Raw genomic sequence first — 21,341 nt, 5'->3', positions numbered from 1 at the left:
TGTGGGCAAAGAACCGCTTCATCAGATGCACGAGTGGGGATGTTTCAGAGGAGGATTTAACCCCACCCCACTGAGTCTGCGGCTTGGGCAGCTGGCTGGGGCAGCTGGCTGGTGGGTGGCTGTCCCCAGCAGTGCAGGGCTCAGGCCAGTGGCTTAGGAAGCTGGCCCGTGGGGCGGGGGTGGCTGGCCCCAGGAGCATGGGGCTTGGGCAGCTGGTGGTCACGTGGGCAGCTGATCCTGGCAACTGGCAGGCAGCTGGCCCTAGCAGCACAGGGCTCAGTCAGCTCGGGCAGGTGACTCTGGCAGCACAGGGCTCGGACGGGTGGTCAGCTGGCACGGTCAGCTCTGGAGGCTGCCACGGGGCTCAGGCAGCTGTCCAAATGGGGCTGCACCAGGCACCTGCAAGGGGCCAAGAAAAACTATTTTTGCTTATTTTTAATTTTAAATATTTTTATATCAAGTATTTGTATTTATTTTAAGTTACAAATTGAATTTTTTGTTAAAGGGGGATTGGATGATGGTAAAGAAGAGGTGGGGGGTGAGGGCTTCTCAAAAATCAAAAGTGGGGGCGTGATGCCAAAAAGTTTGGGAACCTCTGTGTGTGTGTGTGTGTGTGTATACACCAGAGGGTATATTGATTTTGAGATGGGGCAACCAGTACCCAAGCTGCAGGTGTGCCATAGATTTATGTACAGGTAATATGGTATTCTCTGTATTAGCTATCTCTTTGCTAATGATTCCAGCACTCTGTTGGTGTTTTTGACTGTCACTGCACACTGATGTTTTCAGAGAACTATCCACAATCATACCAGAGGCAATTTCTTGAGCAGTAACAACTAATTAGACCATAGCCTTTTATATGTATAGTTGGGATTGTGTTTTCCAATATGTGTTATTTTGCATCTATCAGTATTAAATTTCATCTGCCTTTTTGTCATCCAGTCACACAGTTTTGTAACTCTTAGCAGTCTGCTTGCACTTGAGTAGTTTTGTATGATTTGCAAATTTTGCCACCTCACTGTTTCCCCCTATTTCCAAATCATGTTATGCATATGTTGAATAGTACAGATTGAACCTCTTTAATCCAGCATCCTTGGGATCTTACCAGAGTCATATGAGAAAATTTGCCGGACATCAGGAGCTCAATATTTTTCAGAAGCATTACCAGCACTTCCACTGTCTACCAGGCTCTTAGAAGACATTTAGGGGCAAACTAGAGCTAAATGACAGCACAGAACACTGAAAACCAGGACTGATAGCTGAAAACAAACTTTTTGGAGGCATGGGAAACTTGGCCATACCTATGGTAAGTTAACAGTCACAGAGACATAGCTGTGGTAGTCTGTATCTTCACAGAACAAAAAAAGCAGTCCTGTTACACTTTAAAGACTAACAAAATGATTTATTAGGTGGTGAGCTTTGATGGAACAGATCTGAAGAAGTGGGTCTTAGGACTTGTTTGGCCCTCTTGCTATATTTTTAACTGGGTTACACCTTTAGGTTGAGCCTCTATTATGCTGTCTTTTACAAAGTTTTCATGCAGATTACAGGTATTTCAATTTCACACTGTAGCTTTTCATTTGTTTCACTAAATTCCTCCTGAAACTGCAACAACAGGCAGGGACACAAGGAAGGGGGCACAGCCGCACCCCCGACAGGAGCTGGCTGACAATGGCAGGATATGCTCCGTAGCAACGTTCTAGTTGTCCCCCAGGGTGGAGGCAAATTGTGTGCCTGATCCTGACAAGAGGAGGAGGAGGGTGCCAGGCTCTAGCAGAGACAGGCCCTGATAGGAGCAGCCAGCCCCAGAGAAGGCCAGTGGGCAGTACTAGGCCCAAAGGAATATAAGTGAGGGTGCCCACCACCAATGGGGGGTGTCTGACCCAGGCAGGGCAGGTGAGGGATGCCAGGCAGGGAGCAGCCAGGGCCCAGTGGGGCAGGTAGGAGATATCTGGCCCTAAGGCGGAGGCAGCAGCTGCTGGTGGGGGCAGGTCAGGGTGCCAGGCCCTAGGGAGATAAGGCAGGGGAGTGCCAGGCTCTAAGGAAGAAGGAGAGACAATAAAGGAGTGCCTGGCCCCGAGGAGCATGCCAGGCCACGCAAGAAGGGGTACGGGGGGCACGTGCCAGCAGGGCTGGGGAGTTCCCTGCACTTTGAACCTGGCAGCAGTGGGTATGGGAGCCAGACCCTGGGGTGGGAAGGCGGGGGGGGGGGGGGGTCAGGCCTTCAGGGGAGCTCCAGGCCTGCTGGAGGCAAGTAAGGGGGTGGCGGCCATGCCGGGTGGGGCAGGGACGGGGGGTCGCGCCATGCTGGAGTGGTTCCCAGTGGGAGAAGGAAAGGCGGGGGGGAGGGGCAGGCTGGGAGCCGGGTCCGCTGCGGGTGGGGAAGGAGGTGAGGGCGAGGAGCAGGAGCAGGAGGCGGACCCGGAAGGGGGACCGGAAGCTGGACCCGGATAGGGGGCGGGGCCGACGAGGCGGGGCCGGAAGCGGGACCGGACGGAGGGGGAATACGGGAGGAGAGGGGGGGCCGGCGACTCCCCGCTCTCGGAAGCGGGCGGCCGTGTGGGACCTGCCCTGCCCCGCCCCGCGCCGCAGGACGGGCCTGGAGGCGGCTGTGAAGATGGCGGCGGGGGCCGGGCAGGCGGGCCCGGACCGGGAGCTGGACGAGCTGCTGGAGAGTAAGTGGGGCCGGCGCGGCGCGGCGCTGCGGGGGGCGGGGGGTTAGACCGATGGGGCGGGAGGAGACCCCGCCGGGGAGCGGTGAGGGCTGGCGCGGGCCCCACGGGGCGGGGGTCCCGCTTTGGGGCCCGCGTCACCCACCCGGGCTTGGCCCGGGGGTCCCCACCCCGCCGCCAACGCCCTGTGAGACGCCGCTGCCCGGGGCTCAGACCCCCTGGCAGGGACTGGGGTCGCTGCTGGTGCAGGAGCAGGGGGCTCCTGCCAGGCCCTGGGGCGCTGCGGGGGGTTCAGGGCTGCAGCCTCCAAGGGGCTCTGAGTGCCCTGCAGCGGCGGTGGGGGGGCATCAGCGACAAGGCAAAGCGGGGAGCCAAGCACGTGAGACCCCGGGGAGGGGAATAAACTTAGTCCTGGACACAGCTTGGGCCGTGCGATGGGGTGACTGGGGGCCTCTAAGGGGTAGAAATACTTGATCCCCAAGGGCTGCGGGAGCAGGTCTGTGTGCCCTGCCTCTGCTCGGCAGGGGGAGTGCAGCCGGCTGGGAAGATCTGTCGACAACAACTGCTCTTTGACCCCTTGGCTCTAAGCTGTCAGGTTGGCCCTGGCCGGTGCCTGAACTTGGGAGATTCAGAGGGTGTCGGGTGACTCTTCCCAGTTATGCGGCACCCAGTGCAAGAGGTGGAGGTGGGGGTGGTGCTGGCCAAAAAAGATATAGTGGAATTGGAAAAGGTGCAGAAAAGGGCGACAAAAATGATTCAGGGTATGGAACCTCTGCCGTACGAGGAGACAGTTATAAGAATGGAACATTTTAGCATGGGGAGAAGAGGCGATTAAGGGGGGGGTATAATAGAAGTATATAAAATCATGACTGGTGTGGAGAAAATAAATCAGGAATTCTTATTTACTCCTCCTCATGACACAAGAGCTAGGGGTCACCAAATGAAATTAATAGACAGCAAATTTAAAACAAATAAAAGGGAATATTTTTTCACACAGCACACAGTTAACCTGTGGAGATCCTTGCTGGAGAATGTTGTGAAAACCAAGGCTGTAGTAAAGTTTAAAAAAGAGCTAGATAAATTCATGGGGGATAGGCCCATCAGTGGCTATTAGCCAGGATGGGCATGGATGGGGTACCTAGCCGCTGTTTGCAAGAGGCTGGAAATAGGCGACAGGGAATTGATCACTTGATGATTAGCTGTTCTGTTCATTCCCTCTGGGGCACCTGGCATTGGCCACCATCAGAAGACAGGACACTGGGCTTGATGGACCTATGGTCTGACCCAGTACGGCCGTTCTTATGCTCATATGTCGGAGGGCTGCATCCTCTGGAAGAGAGGTGTAAGTTCCCAGTCTTCTGTACGGCTTTCGGATTCCCTGGCCGTGCATTAAATTATGGCTGAATTGTGGCTCAGGCATCTTCACAGATTTCCCTGTGGCTTTATGTAGATACAAGATATGTTGTCCCTCATTTACCCTAAGTTTACTTATGTTGCTGTTGAACAGCCACTAAGCATCACCCCAGAGACAGTGGCATTTCGGTGCATGAACTGATCTCTGTTGTTGCCAAGGGTGAGGCCAGTTTCTTTTATACTGCAGTAGGGCCCAGAGGCTAACCACCTTGAGCTCCATTGTGCTAGGTCAGGGGTCTGCAACCTGCAGCTTCAGAGCCACGTGACTCTTTAAGGACTACTTTGTGGCTCTTGATGCTACAATTGCAAATTAAAAAAACTAACCAAAACCCCTCCTGATTGTTTTTGATATTTTGGTGAACATCTAAAAGCCAAACAATGAATAACTAGTATCTAAATAGCAAACAATATGTAATCTTGAAACACTGGATCACTCCCGTTTAGTATGTGCAGTGCATTATGGGTGTGTGTGTGTGCGTTATAGGGGTTATACAAAGTATGGTGTGATGTTATTTGTTAAGGACAGTCTCATAGTCACATGCATTGTGGCTCTTGAATTACTGATTTTTTTTTTTTTTACCAAATTCGGAAAAAAAAATGGCTTTTGCTCTTTTGATGGCTGGCCCCTGTGTACGAAAATGGCACCCCCACCTCACAGAGCTTGTAACCTACATGCCAGAGCATCTAACATGGATGGGATAAATGAATGATCGATCTGTGGTGGGGAAAGAATGTAACAAATAATAGGATGTGGGTAATTCTTAGCCAGGAGCAGGGATCACAGTATAAATGTCAGTTCACTAACTTGCCTTAATTTGCAATGAGATCTCCGACTGGACCCAGATTACTGCATTGCAGGAATCAGTGACTCCTTAGAGGAATGCTGTCACACTGAAGGAAAAAGGGGAACTTGCCCCACAAAGCAGGGATCATGGCTAAGTTGCCCTGCGGCAATGTGAATAAATGAAAGTACCACAAATAGGATGAGGACGGGACAGTCCCCTCCTTTTGCCCTCATCTTCTTCAACCCTGGGATTGGAGTGCTCTGTCCCATTGGAGCAGTGGCTGGCTAGCGGGTGGGGTTCATGATAAAGCAAAACTCAGTACAAGCTGTCTGAGGCCTCTGACAGTGGGGAGATAGCATTTTGGAGCAAGCCTCGGAGCCTTGGCCAGCAGATTCAGGCTGGCGGGTTCACACTCGTGCTTGCGCTAGCATGAGCCGTGCTAGGCCAAGTCTGTCGCAGCAGAGGCTGGGAAGCTGGCTCCAAAATTCTGTGTAGACAGACCCTTAGGCTTCTGAGATGCTCATGCAGTACTTCATCCTTAACATCAGGTGGTGTGTGGCATCCCTTGGGCTGGCTGTGGCGGTTTCATAGTGTGCTTAGTGTAAACTTCCCCTCTTCTCCCTCTCTTCTGGGACCTGCAAGGTTCTAGCCACACCAGTGAACTCTCCCTGCTTCTCTTTTTAAGGTGCACTCGGTGACTTTGAGAAGACCAAACCAGTCCCGCCCCCGCCGCCCCCTGCTGCTGGAGCTGGGGATGCCTGCAGCTCTGAGAAGTCGCCTGGCGATGCAACCCAAGTATGAGTGCGGAAGGTCCATCTGCGTGCCAAGTAGAGTGGGGTTGGGGAGAAGTTACCTTGCTTTACAGATCTGGTAGAGTTCTTGGTGGCTGGGCTCTTATCTGGCAGTTCGTGGCCTTCTCCTCCCCTAGCCCCAGCAGCCTTCCTCCCAGGTGTGGAGGCCTGTTCGGGATAGGGCATTAACTGTTAGCTTTGGGAATGAGTAGAGGGGCTGGGTCACATGGCTCAGGAACTGCTTCACCTCAATTGATTGGCCAGAATGTTCTTGCCGCTTGTCTCCAGAATCAGGCACTGGAGGCTCCGTGGCAGGGCTGTGAAGGGTCTAGCTCTCTGTCTCTGGAATTTGTGCTTCCTGTGGCTTGGTGGAACCTGTGTCCATTCAGAGCAGCTCAGTTGTTGGACGGTTTCCTTGTGGGTGGAGGTGGTAGGGAATGGACACGTCTGGGACCAAAGGTCACTGTTTCTGATGATTGTAACTTACGTGGGTGGAGCCCTAGTGGGGTCCATGGCCCTGGAGAGGTTTTAATGACTGGAGGTGGCCCCGGAGGTCAGGTGTCCTGGCCTAGTCACTGACCTGCTGTGTGAGCCCAGGCAAGTCATGTCCCCGTGTAGGTGTGAACTTCCCTGCCTTTAAAAACACCCAGATCTCTCCCTCAGATTCGATCCCATCCCGAACCCTTTGGAGGCTTTGAACACTTTGGGCTGTTTTGTTCTTATGGGTCTTTGTTCTTGCTGTGTCTTTGTGTTCCCTATTTTGGGAGCAGAGCAGCTGTTGTGCAGGAGCCTGGTCTCAGGGGCCTCTCAACTCTGGTTCACCACCTTGGCAGGTTTGGATCAGTACTGGACTTGGCCCGTGGTTCTTCCTGGCCAGTTTCCTAAGGAACACCCATGCGTCTGCATTGCACAGTCCCTGCGTGTCCGTACAAAGGGGAAGGTTTCCCCTGAGTGGGGCACAGAGTGCTGTGAGACCAGAGTTTTCTTGTTTCCTTCCAGCACTCCCTCTTTGCCTCCCAGGAGAAGTTCTTCCAGGACCTGTTTGACAGTGAACTGGCCTCGCAGGCCACCGCTGAGTTTGAGAAGGCCATGAAGGAGCTGGCAGAGGAAGAGCCCCATCTGGTGGAGCAGTTCCAGAAGCTGTCGGAGGCAGCCGGCAGAGTTGGTGAGGAGCAGTTACCCTTTGCATGGTACCAGTTCCATCGGCGCCGACTCCCTGTGTGTTCCAAGGGTGGTTGCAGCCACAGAAAAAAATAGCAGGTCCCACCAATCAGTTTCGCACATGAGCCCCAGTTCATCCTGCCTGCCAATGGGTCTTGCTGGTCATTTCCTTCCCCCTCATGGTGTCTCCCACCTGCCAAGGGGCAGCTGTTCAGCAGTGGGCAGGAGGCTCGGGGGGAGGAGCAGGCACAGGAAGAGGTGGAGTGAGGATGGGACATGCTTGGGGGAGGGATAGAGGAGAGGGGAGTAGCGTGGGGCAGGAGGCCAGGTGGGGTGGGATCTGGGGGAAGAGGTGGAATGAGGGCAGGGCCTGGGTAGAGTATCCCCTGGGAAATCAGAAAACGGGAAGCTCTGATTGCTTCTGCTGGGGGTGGACGTACCTGGATTTAACATTAGAGCAGTTAGTTGCCCAGTGGGTTAGTGTGAGGACCCAGGAATCCAGAGTCCTGGGTTTTGTTGCTGGTTTGTTGGGTGGCCACAGGACATTTGTTTCCTCTGCCCTTCTGCCTGCCTCTCCGGGGCAGTAAGGGGCGTAATTCATGGTGGGCAGCCTGCGAGACAGGGGCTTCTGCAGAGCATTGTAAAACTTACTGTAGTATTCATTGTCTGGCACAAGCAGTGGCTGCTCAGGTGTTCCATGTGTTGCCCGCCAAGGCACATCCATCCCGGTCAGAAAGGGATGAGGAGAACTCTGGCTTCATGACCCCATTAGGCTGTCAGTGGGGGTGGGGTGGGGCCAAATGGCACCAGCTGAAGACGGTTATTTTGCAGAGTGAAATATATGGAACCAGGGGACAGTGGGGAGCTTTGGGTTAAACACACAGGAGTGGCCCAACTTGGGGGGGGTGGGTATCAGGTCCAGCGTTTGTTTCCAACAGTGTTTGGTGTCAGCTGCTTCTGAGGAAAGTGCAAGAAATCCAGCAATAACAGGACAGTCGACTCCTGAACCCAACAGTCAATGGCTGGCTTGTGCAGTGGGTTATCTGCCCTTGCAAAATGTGACTTGTTAATATTTACTAGTCTAACACTGGATGCGCTCATTATCCATGTAAGTCCTATGGGCTTTGATTCCTCCAAAACGCTCAGCCTCAATGCTAGCCTGTGGAACCACTGCCACCGAGTATCCAGGGCTCACATGAAAATAGTTTTCTTCTGTCAGTGTTGGGTTTGGCAGCTGTCAGATTTGTGGACTCTCCTGTGTAATGCGGCCCCAGGGCTTCTGGGAATGAGGAGAATCCTCCTTTAAGTGATGGCTTTCAGATGTCATCTTTCATTGTGCAGAGTCAGATTACCTAACCATGCCACAAAGAATCTCTTTGAAACTGACACGGAGGGTGTGCTTCAACCCCAATGCCTTCTGATCACAGAGAGCACCAGGAGAGCAAGATGTTACAGTGGAGCACTGAAAAAAAACAAACCACTATCACTTCACATAGTGATGCTGGCTGGCTCTTGTGGCGGAGAGGACCAGGAATAATTGTAGTGGAAATCATGCAGTCGTGGCATTAGATATTTAGATGCACTTTGTTCACTTAGAAGCCTTATGGAGCTGCTAAAAGCTTAGGGCACAGAAAGCTTCTACCACTTAATTTGGCTAGGTCGACTCTAGAGTTGCTTTGCTAGTGCAGCTGTGCCAGCATCACTCTACTGGCAAAGTGCTCCTAGCATGGACGTCGTTTGTCCTGGCAAGCCTGTGCTTCTGATGATGTAGCTTGTTTCACTCTCAGCATGCTTTTACCCCTCAACTGTACCTCCCGAGGTGCTTTTTCAGCATTGCTATGTGGGACACAGGGGTTCCAGCAAAAGATTGTAGCATAGACTTTATTTCAGATCCATAGAGAGACAGCAGCAAAAAACCACCCCCTCTCCTCCCCCCATTCCTCTGGGCAGATGCAGTTAGGTTGGTTTAAGTGATTATACTTCTGTAGCTTATTCCAGTTCTGGAAGCAAAATCAGCTGTCCTTGTACAAGATACCTCTGTGCAAATACACATGAGTAGCACTAGAGGTTGTAGTGGTGTAAGTGGGTAGGTAACAAACCGCCCCAGTCTACGCTGTTCTACTGGTGTAACTTTTTGAGTTTGGGTGAGTCCTTACAAGAGAGCAAAAAAGTCCCACGTGAGGAAAATCTTGTCTGTAAACAAAGTTTTCTTTTGTGTCTGGGCTGTGGGCTCAGGTGCAGAGTAGCACAGACTGCAGGGGAGTTTGGGTTTCCTCTGTCCTTCACATGCTCTATTTATGTTCCTAATCAAAGAGCAGAAGATAATTTTTATAGAGCTGGGCATGTTGTTCACAGCACCAAGCAGCCTCTTCCCAGTAATTGACAGGGCCTGGTGTGCTCCAGATTTGCAGGGAGAGTTGTGTGTTTAGTGGTTTGCCATCATTTCCAAGGAGCAGCAGACATCAAGTCAGCCAGGCACCCTACCCTGCTCTGCACCAACCTGGAAGACTGGAGGGCTGGCTTTTCCCATGTCCCCCTTGCTGTGTGACCTGGGTAAGTCACGTCCTCTCTCTGTGCCTGTAGAATTGGGTGTGATAATCCAAGACACTTTGATGGGAGCTCTCTGAGACCTATGGATTAAAAGAGCCGTAGAGAAATCCAAAGTATTGTTCTTATGCAGGTAGCTAGGTCTGCAGTCCCATCCCTGCTCTGTCGCATACATAGAAGCGCCAATAACTTGAAGGTGTAATTTAACCTGTTTAATAACATGGTGGATGAATAAGCCATTAGAGGCTGCAGACTCACACACCGCTCACAGATCCTCCCCGCCACTGCTAAGCACCATCTCTCGAGACAAAAAGGGGCCATATCTATTCGCCTGATCTACCCTCTCTCCCTTGGTCTCTGCAGGAAGTGACACGACGTCCCAACAAGAGTTTACCTCCTGTCTGAAAGAGACGCTCAGTGGCTTGGCTAAGAATGCCAATGACTTACAGGTAAAGCATCTTCTGAGGTTCCTGGAACCTCTTCACGTTCTAAGCCAGTCCAGATGAGGTGACTTACTGTCTAGACACTGACTTCTCTGGGGCCACGATCCTGAAGGGAAATAGCTGTAAAGATGCCAGAGGAGGAAGCGGCAGGTTGTCGAGGTGTTTTGGGGCAACCATTCTTGGCTCCTGCCTTGCAGGAGAGCATTTGCTTGTAGTGGTGGTGGCACAGTAGGGGGCGCTCCTCCCTCCGCCAGAGACGTTCCGGTGGGGGGCGCTCCTCCCTCCGCCAGAGACGTTCCGGTGGGGGGCGCTCCTCCCTCCGCCAGAGACGTTCCGGTAGGGGGCGCTCTTTCTGGCCCCTGGGATGTGGTGGATGCAAATGTCATTGGTGGGGTTTGATTTCCCTCCCCAGAACTCCAACATGTCAGAAGAAGAGCTGGTGAAAGCCATGGAAGGCCTGGGCCTGGAAGAGGGTGACGGTGAGGGGAATATCTTACCCATCATGCAAAGCATCATGCAGAATCTCCTATCCAAGGACGTCCTCTACCCCTCCCTCAAAGAAATCACGGATAAAGTAAGTGGCTGGAGCAGGCGGAGTGGTGTGACGTCTCTCCTCCCCCGCCGGCCTTGAGAGTCACCTTGTCCCCACGTCCTTTGCTCCTAGTACCCGGAGTGGCTGCACAGCCACCGTGACACCCTGCCTGAAGAACAGTTTGAGAAGTACCAGGAGCAGCACAGTATCATGGGTAAAATCTGCCAGCAGTTCGAGGCTGAGCGGGCTACGGACAGTGACGCTGAGCAGAAAGCTCGCTTCGAGATGGTGTTGGATCTCATGCAGCAGGTGAGCGGCCGTTCTGTGGCAGAGTCCACCTCTGGGGGCCTGGGGGCTCTTGCTGAGGGGTGTCAGTCCTTGCATGTCATTATGGATGGTGGTTGTTGAGCGCCTCAGTCAGCTAGGACTAGGCTGGGAGCCTGGACTCACAGGCTACACAAGTGCTGTTGGTAACAACCCGGTTCACTCCTGACCTCTCTGGTGGGCCAGGATCCAGCCACTGAGGGGCAAGAGCTGTCCAATCCCCTGCTCACATGCTGGGCCTGCTGCTTGGAGCAACTCTTCCTTAATGCTCCTGTCTCTCTTCTAGCTCCAGGACCTGGGGCATCCTCCCAAGGAGCTGGCTGGAGACTCGGTGAGTATGGGACATACTTTCCTCATGTAGACACTGTCTGATTGCCAGCCCTGGGCTCTGTACTCTTAGAGCCCACTGCAGCTGAGTGTGAGTTCAGGACTTCTGCACCTGAAGGTGGGCCCCAGGCTCACCCAGGACTCTGCTGGGAGATGGTAGAGCCCTGGACCTTGTCTCTATCTGCTCCACCGGTCTTCTTTCTGTTGGTTGGTAGCTAACAGAAGCCAGCACCTTCTTGCTACTGAGTAGGTCAGTGCTGAGTGCCTGTGGGCTGGCGGGGATGTGGAAGGGCTGACTTTCCTGATGGGATCAGTGTCTTGAGGGGACAGAGACCACCTTGTGGCAGCTGTCTCTCTCCAGCTGGGAGGGCTCCCGAGGGCTAGACTCCAGACACACTTCTGTGCTCTAGTTTCATTCCTGGCTCCAGCGCCAAAGGGCTGTGACCACGAACAGTCGTTTCCGCAGCTCCTGTGTCCAAGGGAAGATGAGGTAATGCCAGGCGTGGGCAAAAGGGACTCGTGAGGCTTTAAGGTCTTAAGGGCCACTGTGGTCTAATGGACGTTTCTGTGATCATCTGTTCTCCTGACCGGCAAAGGTCTAACTAGCCAGGTGTGACCCTTTGGCACCTAGTGGTGCTGACTCTCTACCTGCCTGGTTCCAGACACATGAAAGGAGAAGGTGGGATCTGCACAGGAGAGCAGTGAAAAGGGATTTTAGAAGGAAAAATCTTCCTGGACAAACTCTTCTGGTGCTGCTTGACCATGGGCCCCTGGGGGAAGAGTAAGTGTCTGTGGCTGGTTCAGTGGTTAGAAGACTAGATTGGGGTGTAGGAGACCCTGGTTCAATTCCCCCCTGTGCCATGGGGCCAATTCTATGAACTTCAGCAGTCACACAGCCTCTCTGTACCTCAGATCCCTCTCTGGGATAGGACTTTCCTGTCTATCAGCTAGTGAAGAACTCTGAAATCCACTCAGGAAGAGCCTGATATGTGAGTTTAGTGTTTGTGGAACCTGGGCCCTGCTTCACTGAGCTAGAAACAGCTCCAGGGCCGTGGATTACATGCACCAGTTGACTTATGCTTCTCCTTGCAACTGACGGTATTGTTCTGACCATGCTGCTCTGCTGTCTTGCCACCATTGTGCCTGCTCATAGGCACGCTACTGCCAGGCTCTGCAGCGGAGAGCAGGACTCTGGAGCAAGTCCTTCTCCAGGCTTCTGCTTTATGGGCTGGGGCTAGAGGGGGCTGATCCAGGGTCAGTGCTGTGTTTGTGGCCTGCTCCCCACTCTGGGGAGACTGCTGGAACTGGAGCTGAGCTAAAGACCTCAGTACTGGTTTTGCAGCTGGTGTCTGGGACATGCTCGGGGTGTATGGATGTGAGGGGTTGTACACATGAGCCAAGCTCTCCCACGCCAGTGCTGGGGCCGTGCCATGATCCCAGGTTTCTCTGCACTGGGCTGTTTTCCTACAGTCGCTCTAGCATCCACGCGGTCCCTCAGTGCTGAGAACACTAGTTCACAGCGATCGCTCGGCTCTTTCCTTGGTGTTGTCAGAGCCAGCTGGCAGCACTGTCGGCAGTTGGCCTGCACTCGTGTGCTCACCACTGCTAGGGCTGGTGCTAGCCCAGCCCTGCGAGAGCCCTGGAACCTCCGAGGAGCAGGTGAACCGGTTTCCAGCCGCACTGCAGTGTTGTCGTGGCTTGTGCCCCTGGGAGCGGCTTGTCTGCACACAAGCGGTTGTGCTTTACCCGTCTCGGTCTAGTTAGCAATGCGACCCCTATAGAGCAAATGCGCTTGGATTGGTACAAAGGTGCTTATGCCCTGAAGGGAAGGGGAATAATTGTTCTGATCTAAGGCTCCTCTAGGCTGGTCGTCCGCACTAGCAGCTGCCCCCGTGTCATTATATTGGTAGAAAATCCCTCCCATCTGATTGGCCTTATTGTACCACTATAAAAGGCGTGTGTGGACCAGCCAGCGCCCTTCTGGAGCTGCTTGGGAGTGCTCCAGCTGTGCTAGCAATTGCTTTAAAGGCTCTCTGCCGTCAGCTCTGCTGGTTGTAGTCTGTGCCTTCCCAGCAGCCCTCGCACTGCACAAATTTCTGCCTGGGCCCTTTCTTGCATAAGAGGGCTTAGCCGGGGAGGGGATGGGGAGGAAGCCAGCAATGTGCTAAGCCTCAGTCAGAATCGAGAACACGTGTGCTCCTCTCTCTTCCTACACAGTCCCTCCTCGGTGCCAGTGATAGCATGCGGGGCTGTGGGAGGGGGGAGAGGAAAAGATGCCCCCTGTGGAATACCATATGTGGGGCTCAGCTCTGTTAACTGGCAGGTCCGAGCACAAACCGAGCCCAGGAGCCAAACAATCTGTTTGCTCACACAGCAGGCACAGTGACATTTGGAAATATCGGCGACTTCCCAAACAGCCATGAATCAGCCCCTGGCTCTTCCCCTTAACTGGGCATTGCAGAGCAGCTGATGCTGGGTGGAAAAACATTCGCTCCGCGAGCTGTTGCCTGAGAATAGACTGCTCTTAACCCATCGCTGACCATGGAGCTGCAGCCTCCTTGGGGGGTGTTTGGGGAAAGGCAGGGAATTGTGTTCCACAGGCCATGTCCTCTTTCACCCCCGAACTGCTTGTCCTCAGCCTGTCTTTGCTGATCATTGGTCTGACGCTAGAACTTGGCTTGGCAGCATAAAACTCTGGAGTCCAGCAGCTTTTCCGTTCCCTGGGAGAGCTGGCTTTCCTTTGGGGAAGGCAGGGTGCTAGGAATAGGATCCAGGATCTTAGTCCAGGTTCTTGCTGACTCTGAGACCCTCTCAGTCTGGCCCTGGCTCAGTTTAACCCTTCAAATCAGGAGCGGTGCTATAATCAGAGAACTGCTTAGTTGTGTTATAGATGTACTGCTGGAAGGTAATAGAGCGTCTCATTTAGAGCACGTGAAAGGAGCATTGGTTTTGTCTTAAAATTCTCAAATGTGCACCTGTGACATGCTTAGAAAGCCCTTGGTTCTGACATAACATGCTCCTCCCCATCCACCTGTTGTCAGCGTCTTCCCCTAATCGACCTGAAGAATATCTGTATTACTTTGTCCATTGCTTGTTTTGCTCCTTTATCCACCTGGTGCACTCGGGATTCTTGGGAGAGGACTTGAGGGCGAGGCCTGGTGCAGGCTATTTGATAGATCTTCTCGTTCCTGGTCATGCTTCTGAGCCCATGGGGGGTGCCAGATAGTGTTCCCTGTAAGCTGAGCACTTGGGCAGCCACCCAGGGAGAGATTCAAATGCTGATTAACAAGGCGTTTCTGCCAGTGGTGCACATCCGTGCATGCCTCAGTGCACACAACAAAACTTATTCCACAAATGGATGTTTAAAAAATGCAAGGGAAGCAGCAGGAGCGCTGAGGGGCAGCCAGAGTGAGGAAGCAGCGAGCTTCTGACTTTCCTGTGGCAGGAATCCCAGGCTGCCTTAGGGGTGCGTCTTCCCCCCCGAAGCCCCGGATCAGAACAGAGCACATCTCAAAGCTCGCCCATTTATAAGCTGAGCATTAGCAGCTGTGCTGAGATGTGACAACACGGATGGGTGGTGTCACATCCCATCCTGTTCCTGCCGCAGAGAGGGAGGCTGCACTCACTCCTCCAGCAGAGGTGAGTAAGCTGACAACCGTTCCTCTCTCCCAAAGCCTCAGGGTCCGTGTGGATCAGGATCGAGCTTTGCTCCTTGGGCGCACCTTTGCTTAGCTGTTCATTGTCCACAGGCCTCCAGGGGTGAACAGATCATGCAGAGAGCTGGCTGGAGAACAGCTGCTTAGCTGTTATCTTTCTCTGTTTGCATAAAATCCATGGGCTCTTGTTGCGTTAGGCTGTGATTGGATGGGACTTTGCTCCACTCACCCTTGTGCTCAGATGACTGAGGCACAAACACTTGCAGGCTCCCAGGACTGAAACTGTCCTGCTGAGGTTTGCTGCCGTCTCCCAGCAAGGGAGTTGTTCGCACTGAACGCCATGGCTAGGCTTCTGTGCTACAGCTGCTAGTCTCGCCCCGTGGGGCGGGAGAAGGGGTGCCAGGGAAGATCTCCCTATTGCTGCACCACAAATAACCTGGCACAGGTGGACTGCAGAGCCTCGGGGTTGGGCCAGGTCAGAGCTTTAAGGCAGCCACCTGGAGGTGAGCAGGTCTTAAAGGAAGCTGGCAGAATTGCAGGAAGGTAAACGCCACCCCATAAGTGCCCAGTCCAGCCGCCTTTATCCCTGCACTGCCCAGACTGTGACGGAGGGCTGGGGGTAGAGCCACTGCTTTAACTTCCCCCTCCCACACACCCTTCTCGCCTGAGCAGAAGGGTGCAGCTCCCGGCATGGTGCTCCCATGGCTGTTTTTTCCCCACTCTGCCCCAGAACCCCTCCTGGGGCAGCCAAGCCGCTGAGGCACGAGGAGCCTCTTCTACTCTCTGACAGCACAGCACTGATTAACAGCCTGATGGGCTGTGCTGATATTCACCTGGGTAGCACCTTACAGCGCGGTGAGGTGGCAGCGTCCCAAGCCGCAGGCAGAGCTGCTGTCTCATTGGCACCCCAGAAGGCTCTTGGGAGGTGCAACTTCTCTGGGAGTGATGTGTCAGCAGCTCTGCTGGAGACAGGTAGGTGGAGAGGGCAGCGGGGTAGGGGGGGAATGTCTCTCGCGGCGGGATTTCTGCCAACTGAAGGAAAGGGCCCTGGAAGCATCTGGGTGGGGCAGCTCCCCGTGTGGGAGGTCAGCAGCGGACTCTGGTTCACAGTCTGCAGAACAATGGGGAAGGGAGGGGAGCCAGGCCAGCCACTGAGCTAGAGGACACCGCAGCTGGGTGCAGGAGGCAGGAAGGGTTGTCAGCTAATTCACCTCTGCTGGAGGAGTGAGTGCAGCCTCCCTCTCCGCGGCAGGAAGAGGGGTGGGCGGACAGCTGTTCTGCAAAGCAGAGTCACTCGCGCGCCTTTAGCCCCTTTTCACGGCAGTAAAAGCACAGATCCCCTCTGCTCTGCTGGAGATCCTTGGCACTCACTGAAGTGACTGTGCTGGCAGCCTGGCAGATAGTCAAGGGAGCTGGGTTCTGTCCCTGGCTCTGCCTAAGATCCCCCTCCCACCCTGTGTCTGTTTGGGTTGTAAGACAATTGTAAGGGACCGTGGCAGTGTTGGCACAGCACCCAGCTCACTTGAATTCGAGTGATGAGCACCTTTCAGTAGGCAGGCAGGTCCCTAAAAGCCTGGTACCAGTGTAAGGTGGAACGCTAGTTTCATGCTGGGATGGGAGAGAGGGTGCCTGCAATGGGCAGCTAGGCTAACAGTGTGATGCAAGGAGGCGGCCCAGTCTGGATGCTCCAGGCTGTAGAAAGGCGCAGAGACTGGGGGGAACGTGCCAGGATTTTGTTGACTTCAGGAATGTAACTGATGTGAGCCCCGGGCCACCTCCCTGCTGGAGTGCAGCCTGGGCCAGGGGCTGACCCCACCCCCAGCTGATCCCTCTGCCTGACTCCCTCGGGTGATGTGTGTCTAGCTCAGGGCTGGTCGAAGGCTGCACGGGGGGTTAGTCCCTTGCCGTTGGTCCCTTGGCAGGCTGAGGGGTGCATAGGGAGCTTGGTGCCGTGGGCAGCGGCGGTACCTGCAGGATGGATAAAGCCTCTGCTATCCCTGCACAGCTGCGTGCCCAGCAGGTTAGGCCGGTCATTCCCGGGTGAGGGAGTGTCGCCCTCTCCCTGCGTGGGGCAAAAGGCGCTGGTGTCACGGAAGTGCTGAGCCAGCAGCAGAGCTGGGAGGAAAGCACCAGCCTGGGGTCTGGGGTGCTGGGTTCTGGTCTGTCCTGTGCCTGAAGCCTGAGGCTCTGGCCTGGTCACACCAAAGCCAGAGCAGGCGGCTGTGCCGTGGCTTTCCACATGCTAACCCTTTCCCGCTTCTCTCCACAGCCGCCGGGGCTGAACTTTGACCTCGACGGACTCAGTCTGGGAGAGACAGCCAGTGCCGGAGGTGACCAGTGTCGGATCATGTGATCACCACCTGCACCAGCTGACCCCAAGGACGGGTGATGGGTGTAGGTTGGGCGACAGCCCCCCGGAAATGCTGCGGTGCCCAGACAATGCTGGGCTCATTAACATACAATTAAAAATCCCGATAGGGTGGCCTCAGTCGGAGACTTTGAGAAAGACTAACGAGATGCCAGTAGATGAGCAAGTGCACACTGCAGAGATGCCTGGAGCGCTCTGACCGTGTGGTTCCTCCCCAGTGCCTCGGAGTTAGGGCTCCCCCAGACTGCTGCACTCAGTCTGTATAATTTAGCCTCTGGGGTGCTGGAGTCCTCTGGAGCACCCCAGCTGTTGAGGGGTGTCTCAGGGAGTTGGGGGGGGGTCAGTTGCCATTTGACGGTGGGGTTTGAAATACGATCCTCGTTCAAAGGAAAACCAGCCCCCTTGGCCCAACAGGTCCTGATCCAAGCCTTTTCCTGCTGTGACTGATCCCCTAAGATTGGCAGGGCTGGGGGGCCCTGCTGCTGAATCTAGGGAGCACTGCAGTAGCTGAGCTAACCCCTGGGTTGGTCTCCGCCTCTCATGTGCCCAGGCTCTGTTAGTGACTGAGCCAGCCTGGACAGGCAGTGCTGCCTTGAGGCCAGGGAGATCGTGCTGCATTGCTCCTTCACGGTAAGGACGCACAGGTTAGTGCGTCAGGGTTGCGGGGCTCTAATGGCGCCGCTGTCACTCATGGCACTTCCACACCCTCTCTGCTGAAACGTGGAGCCAGGCCTGTGCTGAACTCTGATCCTTTCCTTTCACTTGCTCCCCTGGGCCTGATACCAGCAGTCTTCTAAAGGCTGGTGCCCTGCCAGTGGCTCTGTGCTGCGGCAGTCATTGCCTGACTCCCTGGTGAGGGGCTGAGTGTGCACTGCACGTCCCTTGCCTGACCCAGTGTGCCAGCAGTGCCTGCCTTGGTCCCCGTGAGAGCATCCTTCATCCATCTGTCTGCTCCAAGCCAGGCTCCTCCGAGCACTGAGCTCCTCTGAGCAATCTGAGATCAGTGTGGGCCTCCCAGGGACGGGGGATCTGCCGGGAAGTTACACTCCCCAGCTGGGTTTGCTTTCCGCTGCCATGCACCCAGCAGGCCCCACCCACAGCATGCCTGGGAGTGCCCCACTGACTCACTCCAAAGACCCCTTTAAAGGCATCTGCACTGAGCTCCATGCCATTGGCACCTGTATGCCACTGTTTTTCCTCTCGCTCCTCCCAACTTTGCAATTAACACGTGGCGCTGTTTAACTCAGACGTTCCTTACTTGCTGCCAGGGTGACGTGAGGACTTGAGCAGTTCCACTTCGCTCTAGCTAAACAGGAATGCAACCCCTGGGAGCAGCTTGCGAACACCCTGCTGGCTGCTTCCAGACCCCGCACTGCCCATCAGGGCCTCCCTGGACCTGGGCTTACTGGGGCAGCTGGGCCAGAAGTGATCACCCTGACAGCCGTCAACTCTGATGTGAATTTTTCTCCCCTCTTCCCCCACCGGCGGAACCCGATTGTACACAACAGACGGTCCAAGCTCCCCGAATAAAGGTGGTGACAGTCTCCACGGTTCAGTCCTGTGCGTCTCAATGGTGGGAAGTAGGGCCAGGGATCAGCTGAATGGGGAAGGAACAGAGCGCAGAGGCCTGCAGGGAGGAGGCAGGAGCGGATCAGCCCTTCTCCCTACTGCTGAAATCCAGCTCTCCCCAGTGACCTGAGCAGTCCAGCCACGCTCACCCCTGTAATCCCTGTACAGAGCAGTGACGCTGTGGGCTGCTGCTCAAAGGCTCCACCGCAGGGATGCCTACGGACGTGAGGGAGGAGAACGTTTCTGAAAGAGCTGGCACCTAATCTGGCAGCAAGGCTGCTTAATCCAGCAGCGCAGGGGCCGTACTGTGTGAGAGGAGAGAGGCTAACGGCGTGGCGTGAGTGAACGATGCCAGTACAGACCTGTAAGTCTGGTCTGCGGAGGTAAAGGGGATGCAGTGCAGCAAAGGTTCTCCAGCCAGACAAACCCCGCTGCCCCCTTTGAGAAAATGTGTTTGCCTTTTAGATAAGGGAACTGCAGCCACTGGGGTGCTCTCAGCATCAGTAAAGCATTTGAGCCCGTGCTGCCTGGGAAACCCTTCATCAAATCAGGGGAGATGGGCTGTGCTTACAGGCTAATCATTGCATGGCTGGGAAGTGACTGATGGAGTTGCTCCAGGGTTGCTCTTGGAGCTGGTCTTAGTATTTTTATTCATGACCTCGGCACAAAAAGGAGTACGCCGATGAAACTTGTTGATGATACAGAGTTGGGAGGTGGCATCGCTGCAGAGGAGGATCAGACTATCCTACAGGAAGATGTGGCTGACCTTAAAGCCAGGAGTAACAAATGGGGTGGAATCCAAGAGCGTGAAGTCATGCACTTAGACCTTAGTAAGAGTTCCCACTACCAGCCTGGGCCTCATCAGTTGGACTCTCTGGAGGAGGAGAGGTTCCTGGGGGCACATGTGGGGATCACAGAACGACCAGGAGCCACCAGTGGAGAAGGAAACTGCAACCCTAAGAAGTATCAAAAGGGGGAGCGATATTAATACCATTGTAGAAAGAACTGGCGAGGCCTCAGCTGGAATATCGCATCCAATTGTGGTTACTCCTGTTCAAGAAAGGTGAATTTAGCCTGGAGCAGGTCCAGCGTAGAGTGACTAGAGTGACCTGGGGGCTGGAGGGCCTGTCTTGGGGGACTGGAAAACAGAGCTTGTTTAGCCTAGCAAAAAAGAAAGGTGAGCAGGGCTATGGCTGCCCTCTCCAACTACATCGGGGTGGGAGCTGGGGGGTATTGGGAATGGGGGACATGAGTGGGAGTGGAAGGGCAATGTTAGCCCAAGAACAAAGCCAAAGAACCAAAAATAGTAATCAAGGTTGAAAAATCAGAAAAAAAGTATCCAGAAAAAGAGTAGAGGGGTGGGGGTGGGGAATCAAGAATTAGGTTAAGCCAAGTATGCAATCTAATTCTTGACCCCCCATCCCCGCTTCTGCCCCTCTACTCTCTGACTTGCTCACCTTGATAAGGTTGACAAATCAGAAAAAAATGATTAAGGTGAGCAAATCAGAGAGTAGAGGGGCAGAAGGGGTTGGAGTCAAGAATTAGATTGCATACTTGGCTTAATCTAATTATTGATCCCCCCCCCCCCCCGCCACCTCACTCTCTGATTTGCTCACCTTGTTAATTTTCAACCTTGATTACTATTTTTGGTTCTCTGTGCCTTAAATATTGAGTCTGGTCTGGTCTGGCTCTGGTCTGAAGAAGTGGGTCTGTCCCACAAAAGCTCATCACCTAATAAATTATTTTGTTAGTCGTTAAAGTGCTACTGGACTGCTTTTTTGTTTTGATAGTATATGGACTAGCCCGGCTTTCTCTCTGTTACTATTCAAATTCTTGGTGTGGCAGCCCAGCAAAAATTACTGCCGTAAACTCTGCCCCGGTCGCCAGGGGACTGCAGCTTCTCAGGGAGGAGGGGACTGTGATGGCCACTTCCAATCATGAGCCAGCTTCTGCTTAATGCTGCCCATACCCAGCTGAAACGGCTGGGGCTATTTAGGGATGTGGAAAGGGATACCTCCAGCTGAAGGGGGCTGGGCTGGGACAGGACTGGGAAGCGCACCCACAGGCACGTTGGGATCTTCACTGGCAGCCTGGGACCACACTGAAGTAGAATCTTGTTCCAAATTGGTGATAGAAAGGGAAAGGTGTTACCGTGGGCGGCAGCGGCAGCGGCAGCAGCAGCGTGACACACTCACAACCTCCCAGGGCTGCCCTTCGGATTTATGCCTGCCCCCCCCCCCGCTGTGTTATTACAGTGGTGCCCCCAGAAGAACCCTCCTGTGCTACTGACACACCCAGAACATCGTATGCACGAGACGCTGCAGCAGCTTGAGGAGCGGGAGGTGAGGTTGAGGTGGCAAAGGATCCCGAGTGGCCCAGCCCACCTCTTGAGGGTGGAGAGTCACAGTTCCCTGCCAAGACCCCCTTACCCTCTCCCTCATACAGAATGTGCTGCGTAGGTGCATTTGGCTCTGTGAATATGGCCCCTGCCTAGGGAGACGCAGCACCGCTCTTCCTTACTGTCCCAGCGGTGACCTAAATTTTCAGGGGCAGCTGCGTACGCCTAAGGATGGTCCCACTGCCTCCTCCTTCCTACCCGGGTAGGAAGCAGCTCCGGGTCCTCCAAAATGGTGATAATACATGGTTGGGAATCGTTCGACAGCCAATTCCTTCCACATACACAATGGTACCAACCATAACAAACCCTAGAGGGTGGTTTCCCACACTGGGGGTGGGGTGTCCCCATGGGGGGT

At 54.3% G+C, this 21,341-nt stretch overlaps 1 protein-coding gene across 3 annotated transcripts; it reads left to right on the top strand.

Annotated features, from left to right (window-relative positions):
* Positions 1 to 2,503: 2,503 nt before the first annotated feature.
* Positions 2,504 to 18,563, top strand: PEX19 (peroxisomal biogenesis factor 19). Of its 3 annotated transcripts, XM_074981414.1 has the most exons (9): positions 2,505 to 2,675; positions 5,556 to 5,665; positions 6,661 to 6,826; positions 9,733 to 9,818; positions 10,225 to 10,386; positions 10,477 to 10,653; positions 10,955 to 10,999; positions 16,921 to 17,045; positions 18,288 to 18,563. In XM_074981414.1, the coding sequence occupies exons 1-8, from the start codon at positions 2,618 to 2,620 to the stop codon at positions 17,002 to 17,004; spliced, it is 888 nt and encodes a 295-aa protein (XP_074837515.1). In that variant the 5' UTR covers positions 2,505 to 2,617; the 3' UTR covers positions 17,005 to 17,045; positions 18,288 to 18,563. The 3 variants fall into 3 exon arrangements, with proteins under 3 accessions (XP_074837516.1, XP_074837515.1, XP_074837514.1); XM_074981415.1 differs by having other exon boundaries at positions 2,504 to 2,675; positions 6,682 to 6,826; positions 16,921 to 18,563; XM_074981413.1 differs by having other exon boundaries at positions 16,921 to 18,563.
* Positions 18,564 to 21,341: the final 2,778 nt, after the last annotated feature.

This window comes from Carettochelys insculpta, chromosome 30, assembly GCF_033958435.1.
Source record: "Carettochelys insculpta isolate YL-2023 chromosome 30, ASM3395843v1, whole genome shotgun sequence".
Classification (NCBI taxonomy): Eukaryota; Metazoa; Chordata; order Testudines; family Carettochelyidae; genus Carettochelys; species Carettochelys insculpta.
This window is presented reverse-complemented; position numbering and strand designations above follow the sequence as displayed.